Source organism: Arvicola amphibius, chromosome 12 (genome assembly GCF_903992535.2).
Source record: "Arvicola amphibius chromosome 12, mArvAmp1.2, whole genome shotgun sequence".
NCBI lineage: Eukaryota > Metazoa > Chordata > Mammalia > Rodentia > Cricetidae > Arvicola > Arvicola amphibius.
This window is the reverse complement of record NC_052058.2, coordinates 14,514,273-14,534,492: the sequence shown is the minus strand read 5'-3', so window position 1 is coordinate 14,534,492 and position 20,220 is coordinate 14,514,273. Positions and strand designations below refer to the sequence as shown.

The 20,220-nt window shown below is 49.9% G+C and overlaps 1 protein-coding gene across 1 annotated transcript in view; it reads left to right on the top strand.

Annotated features, from left to right (window-relative positions):
- Nucleotides 1-20,220, top strand: part of Itpkb (inositol-trisphosphate 3-kinase B) — an 88,384-nt gene that overhangs the window by 58,988 nt on the left and 9,176 nt on the right. The window contains exons 3-4 of the mRNA XM_038350076.1: nt 18,425-18,524; nt 19,608-19,821. Of these exons, the coding sequence (XP_038206004.1) occupies nt 18,425-18,524; nt 19,608-19,821 (314 nt within the window). The remainder of the gene's footprint in view (nt 1-18,424; nt 18,525-19,607; nt 19,822-20,220) is intronic.

The window sequence follows — 20,220 nt, the reverse complement described above, 5'->3', positions numbered from 1 at the left end:
CTGCAGCCAAGCGCATGTGGGTAAATAGGAAGGTCACAGAGCACAGAGTTGGCGCACCGTCAAGAATGAGCCGGAACAGACACGACAATAGCTGTTCTGAATGCGGAGTGGGAGCAGAACAGCCCTCGGTGGGGCAGGTACTGAGCGAAAGGAGACAACCAAGAAGGAAAAAGAAGTGGGAAGCGGGTGAGGGTGCAAGGAGAGGGTGGCTGGGAGACCGAGGGAGTCAAGTTAGTTTTAGATATTTTAAGAAAACGCTCCCCTACTTTCAGAGTCCCTTGCTGGTCTGAGACCCACCGCAGTTCTTAGCGCCTTCAAGCCTAAGGAATTCTGTCATCTGAAAACAACCGTGGGGAAAGCTAATCACCCCTGGACAACTGAAGTCAGGTGGAAAATGGAGGAACGGCAGACATATATGGCTACAAAACATACCCAGACCTGGCCCCTACATGTGCTGTCACTGAGCCAAAAAAGAGGAAACACGTCAAGACACCTTTTGTGTTTCTGCTTAACCTTTGCTCACCATTCAGTAGAACAATGAGCATAAGGGGCAAGAAGCCGCATTGGCTGAGATCTCTCTGAGGAATGGGTGGGAGTTTCCGACAGCTCTCTGACAGCTTTGCAAGGCATCCAGATACAGACATCTATGCTCATCACGCTTCCTATAATAAAGCGGAAAGGCCAAGAAATGTACATAGCGTGGTGTGTGTGTGTGTGTTTTGATGTGTATCAGTACAATATTGTATGCACCTATACTATGGATACATGTCCACAAATATACATTATCTATTTCTACTGCATGCCTCTCTAATGATATTGGATGCTAGTCGTGTCCTCCCTTCCCTCTCACTGATGTGGCAGACAGAATACCTGACTAATGCAGCTTAAGGAAGAGGAGGTTTACTTTGGCTCACAGTTAAGGGTGGGGAGGTCATGGCGGCTGGAGAGGGAGACAGCTGGTCACATGGCACCCCCAGTGGGCACAAAGCAGGAGATGAAAGCTAGTGCTCATCTTTCTTTCAGCGTGGAACTCCAGCCCACAGAATGGTGTGGGGTGGGTCTTCTCACTTCACTAACCCAATATGTGAGCTTCCACATAGACATGCCCGCAGGTTTCTCCAGCACAGAAAGACACTGTGTCTGACCCTGTATCACTCTTGCGTGTAAATCTGCATTTTATGTTGGTTCTCCCCTGCCTTCAGGATGCACTGAGACTGTATCTGCTTTGTACACTCTATTCTGTATCCAGAGATCTCCATGCATCTACAGACTTCCCCAGGATCTCATTATAGGTGAGAACACAAAGAGTTGTGTACAAGTTCGTTTTTCCCTCAGCATCGCATAATTTCCCACTATCACTTTGACCACAGGTTAGCACTCGGCTAGACTAGTTTTTGGTGCCACCACCTGGTTGCTGCGGTTGTCTTTAGCCTAACAGGTCCCTGTGCTAGCTTTCTTTAAATCATCTCCACTCCTAAGCAGGATGGAACTTTTGAACCATGAGCCAGTTCATCTGTTTTGAACTGGACTCTGGAGAAGAATGTCCTTGTGTGCTTGGGACGATGTAAAACATGCTAACAAGATGATGACTTTGAAGGGCCACATTTCTGGGTGTGGCAGGGTTTTTTTGTTTGTTTGTTTGTTTGTTTTTAATGACCTAGAATTGGGGTATAGGAGCCAAGTGCAGGTCCCTTCCATCCAGGTCCTCCAGATCTGCCCAAGTTCACCCTGTCCTGGGAGCTGCTGTCAGGAAACACATGAGCCTGGGGTCCATCACTGAGGTTCTTCCCTTCTCCTAAGGCAAGACCCAGACTCATCTCTGTACACCTGGTGTGGTATTCCCACTACTGCCGACTCATTTCTAGCACAAAGTAGCATGTCCCCTCTCATATTGATGGTAGGAACCTTGTCTCAAAGAGATCATGCCTTTTGGTTGGAGTGGAACTTCAAAAGAGCTGTAGCCCCCCACACACTGAAAGACATTCTTAGCTTAAAGTGGAGAAATGGAGGTCTGTTCCCCTCTCGCTTGAACAATTCCAACCCCCTCACATTTGATCTTTATTGCTTTTCTCATCTGCTTTTCCCAGTCCACTCTACACAAAGCGGTGCAGCTTAGAACACCCCTTAGCGTTTATTGAGGCTCCCCACCCTGTATAAGGCCCCACAGCTCAAGAACAGCCTGAGAATCTCTGTAGGGTCTGACCTCGTTTTGTTCCCCTCTCCACACACCGTCCCAGCACGCCTGGCTTCAGGACCTCTGCTCGCTGCCTTTACCTGCAGTGTCTTTCCTTCCGCCCACGCATTGCCCAGCCCCCAAATCCCTGCAGAAAAGGTGCCAAGAAGACCATACACTCCTCTCCCCTGCCCTCTGGCCAACCTTGACCCCACACTTGCCTTTGACAATCTGCAGAAAGCTTGCCACCACCCGGCGCAATATTTGTTGTTATGGTCTCTTCCCACCTAGAAGGGAAGCTGCTTTGATAGGGACTTTGCTGTCCCCCACACCTAGAGCATTAGTGTACTCTAAGTGTCTTTCTCAACAATAGATGAGTGGCTCTGTTAGCAGCGAAATGTATTTGGGGCTGTTATGAGGCATCGTATTATTATTATTATTATTATTATTATTATTATTATTATTATTATTATTTGAGGCAGGATCTCACTATGGTACCCTGGCTTGCGACTCATGGTCTAGATCAGGCTAGCCTCAAACTTACAGTATCACCATACCTGGCTTCTGTTACTTATTAATCTGTCGGTTTATATTCCATCTTACTCAGAAAAGGGTATGAGGAAAACTGACAGTTTATTTGCGTGCAATAATAGAAGATAAGAAATAGAAATCAGAGCAAGGGGTCAGTTTATTGAGGTCACTGTAAGGTCACAGTGCAGAAATGTGTGCTTGCCATACCCCCCTTTCCAATGGCTGTATTTCCTCGCAGCCTTTTAAAGTAGGTGCATTTGGGGGCAGTGCATAGAGCTCATTGGTAGAGCATGTCTCTAACATACGACCCTGGATGCGAATGCCAGCACTATAAAAAGAAACAAATTACGCACAATTTTATGGCTTAGCCTCCCACCAGCTTAATATTATAGGAACAACTTTCATGTCGCTTTTTAGTATTTATATTTGTAGACCAAATGATCAAGTAGGTCAATGATCAATTAAATCCTGTGTGGATGTACCCCACAGTTATTTAATCATTCCTCCACTGTTGGGTGCTGGGTTATTTTCAATACTATTGTTACTAGAAACAATGGCTTCATTAACATTTTTGTGCTAGTAACTTTTTCCATATTTTAGAGCGTTTCCTTAAGTAGATTTCCAGAGGTAAAAATAAGTGAATGAAAGGTTGAGACATTTTTAGAGCTCTAGAAATATATTCCTGGTCTGTTTTTCCAGAAGATCGTATGCATTTGGGGAGCACGTCTTAACAGTGTGTCAGCCTGCGTTCCTCATAGTCTTTGCAGAGTTCATCTTCATTATTTTTTAAATTTTTCACAATTTGATAGATAAATGGTATATTATTTTCTGTGTGTGGTGTGTGGTGTGTGTGTGTGTGTGTGTGTGTGTGTGTGTGTGTGTGTGTGTGTGTGTGTGTGTGTTGGATTGTACATACGTTGCTAGGTTTTCTGTTGGGACCCTGCATTTCTGTTTGAGTCCTTTAGATACAAAATCTGTTGTCTACAACCATAATGTGTTTTATAAAACTTTTCCTCCGACTTATTTGACTTTTCCTTTTGACACTTGGGCAGTTTTACATTTTGGATAGTCAGAACTCTTGGCCATTTTCTGTGTCATTTACTTACAGACAGTAGTCCAAGTTCCTTGGCATGGTGGCAGGGCCTTAGCTGAGTTTTGCTTAGCTGATCCAGATGGCTTGCCTGTTTTCCTAACTTTCTCATCGAGACAAGTGACCAGCAGTGTTTCTAGCATGTTTGGCTCCAGAAGCAGATTTAAAAAGAACGACACAGCTGGGTGGTGGTGACAAACACCTTTAATTCCAGCACTCAGGAGGCAGAGGCAGGTAGATTTCTGTAAGATCGAGGGCACCCTAGTCTACAGAGCGAGTTCCAGGACAACCAGGGCTACACAGAGAAACCCTGTCTCAAAAAACAAAACAACAAAAAAAATTTCTTAACTCTGTAAAATTATCTTCAATTTTATGACAAAAAATTTCTTCAGCAATTAAAGAATGAATAAATCATGAAGAGAGAATTGCAGAAAGTAAAGTTTCTGTTAATGAGATTTATGTATATGATCACGTGCATTTTTAAAAGGCAGAGTTGTTGATGGATTAAACACTTGCTAATTGCATTATCCTTATTTTGGAAAATGGGGGAAATTCTACTTATATATTTGCTTATAGCAGTGACAAAAGGAACATTTGAGTTTCTGTTTTTGAGACTCCTGTCAATTTATCAGATTTCATGAAATGGATCTTCTTTGCATCTTGTTGATCTTGCTTTTCTCCAGGTTAGTTGGTGGCACTTTTTATTCATGATTACCTCAGGAGGTTTTTGGTTTTGTTTTTTCACTTGAAGCAACAGATACCTGACTAGATGAGAAAAGTCTGACATAAAGTCACAAAATTCTCATCACAGCGAATTCCAAGAATTGTGGTACCTTCCTTGTCTTTAATTCCTCAGGATTATCAAATGTCTATGCTATTGACATGGTTTTTTGTTGGTGCTGCGTGCATGTGGATGTGTTGGGGGGAGGTGTCAGCGTGTGCATGTGTGGAAGCCAGAAGTGGGTGACTCCCCCATTTGCTTTTCCGCCTTAGTCTTCGAGACAGGATCTCAGTGAATCTGGCCATGCTGCTGTGGCTGGTCTGACTGACCACTGAACTCTGGGTGTCCACCGCTGTCCCTCAGCACCTGCTTCTACCCAGAGATCCAAACGCAGATTCCCACGCTTGCCTTGCTGCAAATGCTTTAGCCCCTCAGACATGGACATGTCCCTAACCCCCATTACCCATGCTTTCAACACAAGTTAAAACCCCAAGTGGTTCCCCTCAAAATGCAAGATGGAGGCAACGTGGCGCTCTTTCCATGCCTTTCCAACAACTGTGCTTCCAGACTTCACTTCTAGACTGGGCACTAAGCTCAGGAACATGCATGTAGTGTTTGCTGTTCTATGTGTGTCCTTCTGTTTCTCTGCTTTTGCTCATCCTTGCTCCAAGCCCTAAACTCACCTCCCTCCTCCTTTCCTCTCACCCATGTTTCATGGCTCTCTTAAAGACGCAGCCTGAAAGCCGTCTTTCCCCGACATGTCCTGCGTTTACCCCTCCTTTTTCCCAAAGTACTGCCTCCTTTCTCTGTAGCCTGTGAGCGAGCCTTCCTCTGCAAAGCTGCTTGGAATCCTCTGCTATTTTGGTTACCAGGCCTATGCTCATCCCCTCTGGGTTTCATACTCACTGGGCTTAAATCTGAAGCCAGAACACAGCAGTAGGGCGTCCAGAGTGGATGTGGTATGGGTTGTGCTGGGTGAAACAAGAGCAAATGGGGGTGGGGGGGTGACAAACCGGGGCCACTTGACTTCTTGGACAGAAGGGAGGTAGCAAGGCTGTCACTGCCAGAAATGGGCGAACTGGACACGGGGAAAGCCCAGTAGGGTCAGCCTAGTCTCACTCAGATGGGATCTTTCTAAAACCTCATAAAGGAAGGCAGTGTGGCCTGGGGGGCGAGTGTCTACACAGGTTCTGCTGTGGGGCTGTGACTCTAAGCCCCTTCCCAGCCTGGGATGCCTTTCGGTCTAACTCTGCCTGCCCTAATGTTCACCTTAGAGCCAGCAGAGCTCTATGGATATGCCTTTCTCATTTGCCTACCCCTGGCCTTGAAGTCTGCAGCTGGGGACAGTGCTGAGGTCAGAAAATGCAGATGGCCTGGTGGGGCTCTGGACTTCCAGATTAACCCTAGAGTGACCTTGGCTTTTGTCCACCACTGTGCCTAGGGGCTAGGCTAGTGTCTTAATCTCTATGCCCATGTGGCCATCTCCTGACACATGAGTGGAGGCGGAGTGGGGTTGGGAATGGAAGCTCCTGCTCCGGTCCTTGGCTCCCAGGAGTACAGGAGGCATCTTTCTCGTCTAGAAACCTCAATCTGCCTCCAGCCAGACACTGTTCATCAGGGCTGTAGATACTGAGCAAGATTCCCTTTCTGCCTTCTCAGCCAGCAGCTAGGTCTCTGGAGCTGCATGGCTACTTAGTTCCACAGGCATCATTAGCTCCCGGCTCTGGGAAGGAAGTGTGTTACTAAGGCCCAGGTCCTGCCCTCCAGAATGGTTGTTGTAGGGAGTGATGCATTATATAACCAGACCATCTGAATGCGCTCTAAGCAGGCGAGAAAAGAATGTGACTGTGTGAGGTGTGGGGGAAATTAATCCTGCAAAGGAGAAGCCATTCAGGGGTGCAGTGGGCAATGTACCGGGCCTGGGAAGGTACAAAGAGGAGAAATTGAGAAGCACCATTTAAATGACAAGTCATTGTCCTTTAGGTGAGGCAGGTAATTGCCAGCAGACAGACTATCCCTAGGCCCAGCAGCGTGGCACAGCTCGGCAAACACCAATAGGTCAGTTTTGCAGGGAGAGAGAGGGTATGGAGGGTAGGAACGCAGCAGAGTCCCCAGATGGAGCTTGGTATCTGTCTTACGAGCATACGGCGAGACTGGACTTCATGTAAGACATAGACACACAGTGAATAAGTGAGATCCTGTGTCATGGCCCCAGGCCTAGGAAAGCAGTGAGTCTGGGTACCTAATCCGGGCACCAGGTGTACTTGGCAAGTTCCAAAACCTCAGCTTCACTTTCTGCCCTCCTCGGTGACCTCTGAGGCTTCTGGTGTGTTTGTTCCCCTGTCCCCTCCCTGACTCTGTATGTGTCTTAATCTCTGTGCCCATGTGGCCACATGTCACCCAGCTCATAGCGCGTTCTCAGTTCCTCAAACCCTTCTCTTGCTCTCCCTCCCCCACCCTCCCTGTAGAACAAGAGCCACACGTGGCCCATCAGTTTCATCTGCTTACAGATGGAGAAAGAGCCCATGGCCACGTTTGAGGTCTGGGGCTTTGTGCTTTCTTTGGGGGCATTCATGCTTGGTTTTTTTTCTTAACACAGATGCTGCCAGGGGCCAGGCTGGTGATTGACAGGTTAAAAATAAGACCCCATCCCAAGCAGCCACTATTCAGTTCCAGGCTGCCCGGACTGCAGATCAGTGTGTGAAGGAGGCATTGGACTTTCATGTGAAATCTGATTTTTAAATTTTGGCAACTAATTTTGGGGAGCAAAGGAAAACTATAACTGAACAAAGTTAAGTCTGATGACCACTGGTGGGGAAGCGCGCTCCTTATCACCTGGCCAGTTGTCACTGATAGGATCTCCTCCTGAATCTTTGAACATCAGGGAGAGTGCTGGCTGGCTGGCCGGCCTTTGTGTTCTGGAAAAGGAAAGAGCTACACTTGGGGAAAAGGAAGCGGAAGCTGCCCCCTGTTCCCAGAACGCATACTTTCCATTTTCCTCTTTGGTCATCCTGAATTCTGGAATCCTCTGGCAGTTAGTTTATCCACTTGCTTCCTTTCCCGAAGATTGAAGTGACCTACTACTCGAAAATATTTTCCTCTACTTGGGTTTTTCCTTGGTGACTTCACTCAGAAGCAGATCTACCTAATAATAGCATCAAAAGTCAAGAGGAATAAATCAAGCAGCTGGTCTGTTCCCTAGAAGAGATGCTACAGCTCCTAAATAAAGGCTGTCCCCAGAGACCACGAGGGGGCCAGCTCATGACAGGGCTCTGGTCACTGAGAGAGGATGGAGGTCCTGGGACACTCTGTTCACCCTGTGCCATTCTCAGGCTCCATCCAGACTGAAGTTCCTGAGCTGTGGCACACACCACCCCATCCCCGGGACAAGCACACAGCCCAGAAAGGCAGCAGGCATGCACTAGCAAAGGCAACCCTCTCTTCCTAGATCCTCAAAGGCAGTGTGCACCTCAGTTCTGACTCGGGCTGCATGAAGCCTACACCCTGTCTGCAAAGAACAGTGAGGTCTTTGGTTTGAGATCCTTGACCAGGAAGATTCTCAGGTTCACCATCATTCCTTGTTCTCTGCCACTCATTCCAGATGTTTCTCGGTATTTCAATTCCCAGTGGGAAAACAGCTGCAGTAGTCTAAGAGAACTAGAAACCTTCTCTAAGCTATGCAGTCAAGAAGGAGACTCTTGTGTGGACCAAGTGCAAAGGCCCTTTGGGTAGATGTAGTAACATACACAGATATTACTATTGTGTTTATGGGGTTTGTGCTCTGTCAATGTCACGGTCCTGAGCTGCCTCATGGTATATCTCAACAAACAGATGTTAAGTCTGTGGCCTAAAGGAAAAAGTGAGGGAAAGACATCTCGCTTCCTACTTCAGCAGGCGAGCAGACTGCCCGGGAAATGGTTTGAGCATGCTCCCCGGTTATGTCCCTTTGGACACTAACAGAGGCAGAATGTATCCTGTTTGCTCCTCTGAAAGAGGGAGCTCAGTACCTCTAGCCCTGAGCTAGCCCTGTGAGATCCTCCTACCGCAGAGGAGGAAGGCAGAGGCCACGGAAGCACCCACCGCCACTAGCAGGGCCCCAAGTTGACAGATACAGGAGGAACGGCAATGAGTCAGACTGTTTATGAAAGTCACACATCCCCATCGACGTCAGGATGACCCGGGCCTCATGTTCTGAGGGTGACGCATCTTGTTCAGACTTGGGGGTTCACTGGTTTGCCTCTGGCAACCAGTTTCCTGTGCCTCCAGCGGTCTACACGTGAACATCAGCATGGTTGCTGGACTGAGACCGGGAAGGGCCAGTCAAGAGAGGGAAGCTGGCTGATTCACGGCCCAGGTGGGAGCTGCTTCTGCCAGGACAGGCTGCTGAAGTAGCTTCAGACTGCAGCTGGGGATTTCTGGTTCTCAGCAAGTCTGCACTGTGTTAGAGAGTGCCGTTACCCACAGGCAGCGCGGCACTATCTCTCAGAAATATGAATTGCTCCAGTGTGTTTTGCTTGGAAATAATTTTCTAAATATAGCTGTGTGATCCGCCTGTAAGCCCTTCCTCAAAAGTTTCCTTGTTAGAAATTCTTTAGGCAGGAGTTTCCAACGCTCAACCTTGGAGTTAGAATTCTTGTCCCTTCTGTGAATCCACCTGTGTCTTTGGGATTTTGCCCTTGTAACCTGAGGGTTTCTTCATCTCAGAGGCTCTGAATGGTGCAGGACTGCTAAGAAGACCTTGGTTCAGAATCAGATTTCCTTCTTCAAGCTGCTTGTGAAAGGGGAGCGAAGGTAACATTTGAGCTCCTTCCGCCTCCTGTGGCGAACTTCCTTTCAGAAGCCTGACTTTCTAAAATGTCATCTTCCAGTCAGGATAAAGTAGTCTGCGCGCATGCACATGGCCACCTAAAGAACCCGTGCCCTAACAGAGACAATCACGGCAGCTGCGGGCGCCCTGGCTTGGCATGGAATTGGACTGTCCGCTTGCGGCCTCTCTGCCAGGCTTCTGGATCTGAATACCCACATATGCTCAGAAGTGGCTTGGGTGTCCTCTGGCAGGGAGGCCTTCCTTTCCCGCACTCTTCCTGGAAAGGTGGGACTAGGAGCAGGTGGAGGAGGAGGATGGCAGGCCTTGCCAAGCTGCCTTTCCTGGGTTTCATCTCCTGCAGGCCTGCACGGTTGGGCACTCAGCAAACAGAACTTTTGAGAGGCTGAGTGCCCCTGCCTGCAGCAGGCCCCACACAGGCAAAGTTCTCCTTTAACTTTGAGAACAACTTATTGTTGGGTGATGGTATAGGCCAGGTGGTATTTCCATTTTACACGGATGGAGAAAAGTGGAACTCAGACAGGTCTTGTCCCGGACCCTCAGCCAGGACTAATAGGACCTGAACCCAAGTTCATCTGGCTACAAAAAGACATGTTACAAGTGACAAAGGAGGCAGCCGAATGATGCAGGGACTCTCAACAGACTTGTCACTTACCGTCTCAAAACCTTGGTCAAATTGACTAACCTGTTTACCTCAGTGTTTACATCCGTAAAATGGGATCTTGAGAGCACCTCCGTGACAAGTTGATATAACCTTAGCGTATATTCATTGTACGTGTCAATAATTACTGTTACATCTGCCTTAATGCACATGAGCTGATTATTACTGGTCCCACATGCTGTGGCTCTGGCCCCTAAGCCTGTGAAATTCTGCTTAGGGTGTGTGTTGGAAGTGCACCCCACTCATCCTTCTTGTCTAAGAGATTGATCCCTAAGACTGAATGCTCAGCCCAGCGAGGGCCCTCAGTAAATTTCCACCCTTCGTAGCTTAGCCTTGTTTTTTGCATTTACCAAAGTAAAAACAAAATCTCTGGGAAGACAGAGAAGCCGGGCGGGGTGTCGGGGAGGGTTGTGGGGACAGCCATGGTGCCTGCCTCCCTTTCCCAGACAAAGCTAAACGTCCTTTGCCTTTTTCCATGAAGAAGTGTCCAGGAGAGGAATGAGCCCCCCTTTGCTCTTCCTGGTGGCCACTCCCAGTTTCCGGCTATTGTTACTTCCCTCTCAGCCCTGCTGTATTATTGAGGAGTTGAGGCCAGGCAGCTCCAATGCAGAGCATGGGCTCTGTGTGCTCAGGCATTCCTCCATCCGCTGTCTCCTGCTCTTCACTGCCATTAATTTTAGTTCTGGGAGGAGGAGGGAAAAAGTCAAGTGGTGACCTTCACACCAGAGACAGCACGCCCAGGAACGTGAAGGATACCTCAGTTCTTGGGTGACAACAGCGAAGATTGGTTTGCAGGGATCGAGGGCCCCTTTGATGGCAGATCAGGAAAAGTCAGGCTGAGGAAGACTGACCTGAAGCCAGGTCTCTGATGGGAGAGCTCTTTTTGCTGCTGTCCCTAATGTCATGTGATGGCTGTCAGTGAAGACATCCCAGAGTCCCGCTGATGGGAAGGGGAAAAAATAGCCTGAAATCCAAACCTTTCCAACCTCAAGCGTTTTAGATAAGGGGGCTGCACAACCTGGAGATAGACAGGTTGGAGACAGGAAGGTGGCATGTTCTATGGGGTCTCAGCATGCAAGAGAATGGGTGTAAGGAATGAGTGTAGGGGGGATCTCCACAGTGGCCCTGTGTTTATGGTGAGTGGTTGGGAGCCATGATGGCACTCCTCAGGGGCAGGCCTATCCTTGCCAGCTGTGTCCAAGGCCTTTTCTCTGGGTTCTGAATCATAGGGAGGGAGGAATAGTGGCTGGTGGGGCATCCTGGGCAAGTCTGGTTACTGCCTTTGGTCTAGAACCCGGGCCTTCAGTTGCAACAGAAAAAGGTAGCTAAGCAGGCGGGGCCTACTGGAGAGCTACACAGAGGCTCCCTGTCTCTGCCCAGACTGTGCTGCTAGGAGTACGCTGGCCAAGTGGCCACCCCTCAGCAAAGTGATGCCTTCCAGGCCTGCAGCAGCCAGGGATTGGTGCAAACCGAGACTAACCATCCTCCTTCCCTGTCCCGGGCCAGCAACAGAGTCTGAAGGAGATACGGGATAAGTATCCCTAATCCAAAATGTTTCAAATCCTGAAACATTCTGAACATCGACAGGGACACAACACACAGGAAATTGTATGCCTACGTCACTGTCAAAATGCAGGTGGCACTAAAAATGTACCAGGTCACCTTTGGGCTCTGGGAATGAGGTGTGTATGAAACAAAAGGAGTTTTGTCTTTAGACTTGGGTCCCACCTTCAAGATATAGCATGATGTATGTGCACACACTCTAAGACCTGAGAAAAGTTGGGGGCATGTCTGGTTCCAGATATATTATGTAAGCTGTGCTCAGCCTTCCTGGGCTCACCTCAGCTCTCTGGGTAATTCCCACCCTGCGCTTGTAGTAAAGACAGAATAGTTCTAAAAATGGCGCCAAGCTGCCCCCTTGTGGGGACAATGCAAGAACTGGGCTGGGTGGGCAGGCAGTGCAGGGCCACCAAGGCTTCTTCAGTTGGTTTGAAAGTGTTGTTTGTTAAAGGGGATGGTGATTCGTCTCAAGCACAGACTTACTTTTAGCCAGAGCTAACTGCCTTACCAATGCCCATGGCTTTCTTTCTCCAACCTTCCTTCCTCTTGGGGCACAGCTCATTGGCCTTTGTGGCACAGTTTCTAAGTAGGCTCCAGGAAGGGGCATTGAGTGCCCTACCTGCCTGGGCCTGCCCCCCCCCACCCTCTTGCAGCCCTCTGCCAGGAGATCACAATGAACAAAGTTGGCCGCAAAGCCTGGGAGAAGCACCAGGCTTTCCCCCAGAGAGGGCGGGCACCCATCACTAGGGAAACCCTAGCTGCTTTTACGGAAAGACCAAAAGAAAGAGAAGGAGGGAAAAGGCGTTTTTCCCAAACATGGAGAACTCAATGACTTTGTCATTGACCTCTGTAAGAGTGGAGCAGACGGTCTAACACAGAACGAGCCCTTCCCCGTCCACTTTTTTGTCAAATGTGCCTTCCCCGCATGTGCGTCAGCCAGGACTTTCTGGGAAAAGCCTCGGCCTCGGAGGGAGGGGAGGGCAGGTCTCTTCAGGCCTCCCCCATCTGAAAGGTCAGTCTTGTGACCAAAGTGACAAAGTGCTCGCTGTCTGTGTGAGGCTGTTTTATAACCAGGAGAGAGAGACAAGGGGGGCCCGGGCATCCTGTTGGCTGAAACAAAATCTCCAGAATTAAATGGCAAAGAACTGGAAGCTCTAATGGCCCGGGGCAAAATGGAAATAACGTTGTCAGCGCTGTGAGGCTTCCCCTGATGTCAGCGCCGTACCTAGCAACACCACAGACACTGAACACGTGATTTCCCTGCATGCACACACGTGTCCTCACGCATGCACAGTTGAGCAGGATTGTAGGAGAGTCAGGTACAGTGAAATTTTAGGTCTTTCCCCCTCATCTCTTTTACCCTCAAAAGGAGGAGCAGAGGAGATGTCTGAAAACAAGCCGAGTTGTCGAGCTATTGAAATAAGTAGAGACCCTGCTGGAGGGAAAGTAGTGACTAGAGGAACGGGCCAGTGGGAAGGGGCTTTCCCACAGAGTCTAATCTCCCTATGGAATGGACTTTGTGGACCCACAAAATATGGCCCCCTTTAGGTGATGTCAGCCATTTGGGGATCTAGCTTCATAGAGCCTCTAGACATAGATTTATGTAATCTGTAGATTACAGCCCCTTTGGGAGTCAAGTAACCCTTTCACAGGTGTTACTAAGAGCATCCTGCATATCAAATATTTACATTACGATTCATTTACAGTTATAAAGTAGCAATGAGAGTAATTTTATGGTTGGGGTCACCACAGCAGGAGGAACTGTGTTAAAGGGGTCCCAGCGTTAGGAAGGCTAAGGACCACCACTCTAGAGGGAAGCAGGATGGAGACACTGAGCTCTGACTGTGTTATCTGGGTCTAGCACTATGAGCCTGGGCTTGGGGATCCATAAATGATCAGTCACACATTGGCTCACCTCATGGCCACTCCACTTGCCCTCTGGCAGTTTGGAAGTGCACGGTGGATTATTGCCAGTACACTGTGTCTTGGAGGAAAAAAACCAAACAAACAAAAAGAATCCAAAGTCAAGACAAAGTGAATCCTTATGGCTTGCCTGGACTGGGCCACGTGCAGAGCAGAGCACGTGGGGGGGGGGGGGAAGGAAGATATCCGTCCGTATCACCAGGAACTCCATGGGACCATAGGGGTACCCAGTTACAGATGGGGACACTGAGGTCTCTGCTTGTCCATCCAAGGGCAGTGGGACCTGGAAGAAAAGAGGTTGATTCTATTCATCAAGCTTCAATGCTTGATGGTTCTCAGCTCCTTCACCCCGCCTCTGTAAACCGAGTCCGGCATTGTAGGATCTAGGCAGTGTTTGGACAATGTCTGATGGTGGGCGAGAGCTTGTCACTTTAGCTCTTCCCTTGTGGAGTGGTGAATCCCGATCCTGGCAGAGGACTCATCAAGCAGGCACTGGGAGGAGGGCAGATGGCAATCAAGGATCTACCAGGACAGCAGTGGCTGTTTCCAGAAGATCCACTCCTCTGAAATAGCCTAGACATGGCTCCGCTGAGGCTGAGCCCCTTGACAGCCCTGGTGAGCCTTGCAGCAGAGCTCACACCTGCCTGACCTTGGAAAGGTCACATTCCCCTGCCCTCCCTGCCTGGACATTCCTACCACATTTTGGACAAGGGGCCCTTCATTTCCATTTTGTGCCAAGCCCTTGCTAATGGCTATTTGAAAGACGTAGGTGAGAGGCCCCACATCCCCAATCCAGTGCTGGGAGCACCATGCCTTTTCTCACCCCTGATCATACTATTTCTTTTCTGACTGCTTTGCAAAAATTAGGCTGGCCACACTTAGGGGTGATTCCTTGTTTAAGGCATTACCCCTCTGTAGCATATCTACAGATGTCTGAAGGCCAGAGGGTGGCATGCCCCGGGAGCTGTCTACTTCCCCTGAAGCTGACACTAACATACAGAATCAGACCCTGCCCAGGCTTTCTCTGTTGGCCCAGCCAGGACTGAGGTAGGCCCTCAGTACAGAGGGGCCAGAGTAGGGAGTGACAAGACCCAAGGTGACTTGGTGTTCTGGAAGTAGAAGCCCAAGCTGCTTCTGAGGCTGAAGCTCATAGGAAAGAGGAAGAAGAAAAATGTGGGTCGGGCTTTGGCTGTCTTGAACTCTCTTAAGCTGCCCCTCTCCTGCTGGCAGATCCAGTGGCTCAGGGTGTAGGTGGCTTTGCTGGTAGAACTTGCTGCTGGTGGTGTCCTACTTGTTATTCTCTCTCTCTCTCTCTCTCTCTCTCTCTCTCCTCTCTCTCTCTCTCTCTCTCTCTCTCTCTCTCTCTCTCTCTCTGTCTCTCTCTCTGTCTCTCTCCACACACACACACACACACACACACACACCTCAAGTGTGAAGAGGGCTGAGATTTGTGGGCCTCCTGAGTTTTTCTTGTTATGTTTGTTTCATTTCGGGGGTGTTTGTTTGTTTGTTTGTCATCCCACTACAAATCCCTCTTCACGATCTCTGGATTTTTTTTTTTTCAGCTTCAAGTTAGGTACAAGCTGCAACGTCCAGAGTAACTTTAGTGGCTTCAGCAGTTTCGCGTCTTAGAGGCTTTCAGCAAGTCTCATGCATCTTGGGGTTTTTAAAAACCGCATTCCCCAACCTGGCTGTTTTCTGATCCTTTTGAACCAAATTTAACTGGACAAGTCAGGACCCTCCTGTTCTTTGTACAACCCCAAATTCTGGCCGAGTAAGAAATGATCCTGCCAGCATGTGGATACAGGGCAAGGCCCAGCCAGGGCCGGTTTGATCAAGAGGACAACAATCCAGAGATTGGTTCAGCTCAAGTTGCTTAAGAAATTACCTGAAGGCTTCATGCCTGTGATTTAGTTGGCTTAAGTACCTGTCATGAAATTAGAGTGGAATCCCTGGTCCCCAGCAGTCCCCGCATCCTTTCCCTTCTCGGTGGACACACCAGCATCATCCATGGCACTCCCCTAAGGTCCGCAGTGAGCTCCCATACACATTGTACACACACAAAACCTTCCCGAGCCCGCAAGCACACAACAGCTATGATCCCACCCAGCAGAGTATAAACTTTATGTCACTTGGTGACTGTGTTGGACGGTATACCAGCCCGAGAATGGGACATCACCAAGGTTTGGTGGCAGCTAGAGGCATGTTACAAAGGCTCTCGGCTCGTCCACTAAGGGAGCAGCCAGAGTCCCCTCCTTTGTGTTTTTCCCCAGTACTAGCTGTCACAAGCCTACACAAGGGCACAAATAGAAGGACCCCTCACTGTGGACAGGCACAGAGGGTGGACTGAAGGTGCTCAGTGTGACCTGATTCTAGCTAGCAAGGGAGAGCATAGACTAAGACAGTGGTTCTCAACCTTCCTAATCCAGTTCCTCATGTGTGGTGCCCCCCGGCCATGAAATTATTTTCCTTGCTACTCCACAACTGTAATTTTGCTTCTATTATGAATAGTAATGTAATTATCTGATAGGCAGGATGGTCTTAGGCAACCTCTGTGGAAGGGTCATTTGACACCCCGCCCCCACGAAAGGGTTGTGATCTACAGGCTGAGAACTGCCAGACCAGGGGAAATGACTCACTGAGCTGGGGTGCTTCATCTGTAAGACAGATAAAAATGTTCCTATAGCCACCAGGCTTTGTGAAGGTGAGCACAGGGCCACAGAACCCCAGCCTGCCACAAGCACCCATACAGCAAGCTCCGTACTGGCTGGGGCTGGTGCCTGTGTTTGCATGTCTACTGCTATGAGTCCTGCCATCTGCCACTGGGTAGGTGGGGAGTGAGTGTATGTGACAGAAGCCATGCCAGCTGGCAGTGGGTCCCCTGCGCTGTCATCCTCAGCAACCCCAGTAACACCATTAAATTAAGCTCATCATCCAGGAGGCTGACTCAGGCCAGCAAGTGAGGCATAAGTAACAAGTCACTGTAGAGCTGATCACTGTCCGCCAGCCGGCTTCCTCAGAGTCACATGGGAGGATCTGATGCCCAGAGAGGTCAGAAAGACTCGTCATGTGTTGGAGCTTTTAGGGACACTCAGGGAGGGTCCACAGAGGCTGTGTGGATGCTGTGGTGATTAGGAGGTGACAAAGGAACAGACGGGACATGCTCTCCCACTCGGAGAAGCGTCTGGAGTCGCGTGGAAAGATCAAAGCCTGGGATGGTGGTCTGAGCTCAAATAGAATCTCTGCTGGGAGAGAACCAGGGCTAAGCAATTCTGTCTCTGGGTGGAATTGGTCTGGTCGTGGGTACCTTCCTGTCCTAGCTGGGAGAAAGGGCCTTAACCATTCTCTGGCACAACAGTGCGGCTTCCTGCACAACGTGTTTGGAGGGGAAGCTGCCCCAGGTCTGGAAAGCTGCTTTTCCTCCTGGACGTGGATCAGGATCTCCTGGGAGTGGCTCAGGCTGCTGGCTGCTGATGGGGTGCTGTGCTTCCCAGATGGTCAAGAGGTCCTGAGTCTCTGTCTCCTGCCCCGTCATCTGTCCCTACTCCTGCAAGCCAGGAAGGGTGGTGCCGACTCCCTACAGCCTCTTCCCGTGCCTGGCCCTATCATGGAGACTGCCTTTTCTGGTGCTGCCCGGCACAGCTGCCGCTTAAAAACTCCAGGGAAACCTTGTGTCCTCTGCCAGCAGAGTGTCAGGCTTTCTGGGACAAATGTACAACATCTCTTCCAGTGGAGTGTTCCACCAGCCCGCATCTGGCCTCTATGTAGGACCACCTGGCCTGGCCGTGGGGCCCTTACTCATGGTGCTTCCTAAGGGAGGCCATGTGGGAAAGGCAAAGCCAATGGGCATCTGTTGGCTTCCTCAGCTCAGATGTGGAAAGACTCTGGAGCCCCCAGACCTTGAGGGTTCACTTTTCGGCTCCCTGCTCATGGGCGCCTTCTGCACACACTGACCCCCCCACCATCTTCAGGCTCCATGTCAGCCAGAGAACTGGCTCCAGTTGTGACAAGTCTGGCTGTCATTGTCTTCTCCAGAGCCTGTCCTCAGCTAGACAACCTCCAGACCCTTGCTTTCCTAGAAGGTGTGTCTGTGTGTGTATGTGTGTGTGCACGTGCATGTATGCATGCACACACGCTCGTGTGTGTGTCTGTGTGTGTGTGTGTATGTGTGTGTGTGCGCACAAGCACGTGTGTTGAGTTGGGGGAGTCTCACTATATCATCTAGTCTAGACTCCAGGTTTTGTGCTTGTGTGACCCTCCTGTCTCATCCTCCTGAGTAGATGGGACTACAGGTATGGACCACCCCACCTGTTACTCAACAGTCACCTATGAATGGCCCCTCTGCTGAGTTCTTCATTGAAGCTCATTTTACTGTAACACCTATAGATAAAATGTGCAGCAACACCTTGCTGCTGGGTGACAGGGACCCTCTAGCCTGAGATCACTGCATTTGGTACAAGGAGGTCGTTTTCCAGAGTCCTAGTATCCGTGAGTCCCAAGAGCTGTCTGCCCCTCACTAGACAGACGAAGAAGCCAAGACACTGTGGAGGAGGGCATACAAAAAGGAGCGGGGTGTGTGTGTGTGTGTGTGTGTGTGTGTGTGTGTGTGTGTGTGTTTAATTGTTCCCTGCTTAGGAAGGGTCTGGGTTAAAGAGCCCTGAATTGGGAGCACTTGGCTTGTCTTCTTCACCTACCTCAGAACAGCCGCTAAGAAATCCCTTGAGCTCCTTGTTCAACCTGTTTGAAAACTGTGGCAAAGCTGCTTGTGACTGTGCCTGCCACACAGCCAGCAAGGTGTTTGGAACCCAGCTATGTGCACCTGAGGTGTGTATGTGGCCCCTCAGGCTCGGTGGCCATAGGCATCCAGTTACCTTGCTCTAAATTCATTTTACACAGTGGTTGTATCTATCACTCAAAGCGCTCTGTTTGCTGCTTTCCAGAGCAAGTCATGGAGGAAGATAAAGAATATGGTGCAGTGGTCCCCCTTCGTCATGTCCTTCAAGAAGAAGTACCCCTGGATCCAGCTGGCAGGACATGCAGGTAGTGGGCTCGACTCCCCTAGGGAGGTACCTGGCAGATGGGAGGGGAGGCTGGTGCCGGATGCTCCAGGAGATGACAGCCCTAGAACAGACCCTGGCAGAAGGTGTGGCCTTTACGTTGCCTTGTGAACAATTGCTCTTTCCAAAGTTCTTGCCATTCCATCCCCAAGAATATACCCATCTCCCCATCCTGTCCCTAATGCTCCCAGCCTTCCTTTGTTTCTCAAGCCTGTTTCCAGTGTCACTCACTAACACAGCTTCAGATTGATCCTTTGTGGCTTGTTTACCCTTGGTGATACTGGACAAAGCTAAACCCCTTGAGTGAGCAGCCCCTGTGTATGCCTGCATCACCACACTTTAGGGGCTACAGTATCAGTGGAGATACAGTCTCTATAGGAAGGAACTTGAGTTGGTAGGAGTTGCAGCTACGTCACCCCATCATCACCAAGGTGCTGGTGGGGTCAGCTAGACCCCATATGGAGCCCTTTATCATATATTGTCCTCTGGACACCCCTACATAGCCACTCCATAGCCCTCATGACTTCATGGCCCTGTGGGTTCTTTTCAGACCAACACAGGCTGAGACCAAGACATAGATGGACACCCTTTGTGAATATTCCCTGAAGGTGTGGTCCTGAAGGAGTACTGCCCAGATGGCCTGGGCCCACTCTGTCCCCTGTCCAGGCATTAAGTTTTTTCTCCTGAGATATGGGGATACCTTCTTGGTAAAGAAGTAGGGCTGAGGTGGAGGTGGGGTGCTTGTAGCAATACTGAGGAGTAGAACTATGCACAGCCCTGTTGATATCTTCAGTTGTGAGGAGCCTGGAGTCAGAGGAGACATAGAGCAGCCGGGTTACAGTCAGTGAGCGGGTGACCAGGACTCAAAGCCATTTGCCTTAAGGCACTGTCTACAAATGGCCACATCTTCAACCCTGGGCTTAGCTAGTGTTGTAGCTTGCAATGGGTGGGGGACAGTTCTGATGCAGCTCCCAAGGGGTTGTTGCAAGAGGTGGGAATGGGGGGGGTCCCCAGATATCCATGACTTCCACTGCGGCTAGAGGCCCTCCTCCTACTTGCTCTGCAGGGAGCTTCAAGGCAGCTGCCAATGGCCGCATCCTAAAGAAGCATTGTGAGTCTGAGCAGCGATGCCTGGACCGGCTGATGGCTGACGTGCTGAGACCCTTCGTGCCGGCCTACCATGGGGACGTGGTGAAGGATGGGGAGCGCTACAACCAGATGGATGACCTGCTGGCTGACTTCGATTCGCCCTGCGTGATGGACTGCAAGATGGGCATCAGGTGAGCCGGGCTCCCTGGTGCATATGCCCCTCCCCATCGTGCCTGGCTGTGTGGGGCTCTGCCCTGCCAAGAGCTTCTCTTCTCTAGTGAGCAGAAGATAAACTGGGGCCCTGGCTGGGTACTGAGCCTCTCGGGGAGTAGGCAGGGGCTGCACACTAGTCAGCTGGGGTGGGTAGCCAGCAGGGAGGAAGCAAGACAACGACCTCTTGGTAAGTGAACTGCAGCAGAGACAGGAATGGAGAGCGACCACGGAGCTGGCTTGCAGTACATGCTAACTTCAAAAAAGAAAAAAGAAAAGAAAGAACTGCCACTGGGGTGCAGTTATAGATGGAGTCTGGGAGCTGCAGAGGCCCCTATGATAGGTAACAGGTGGGCCTGAAGTGACTCCACACCTAGCAG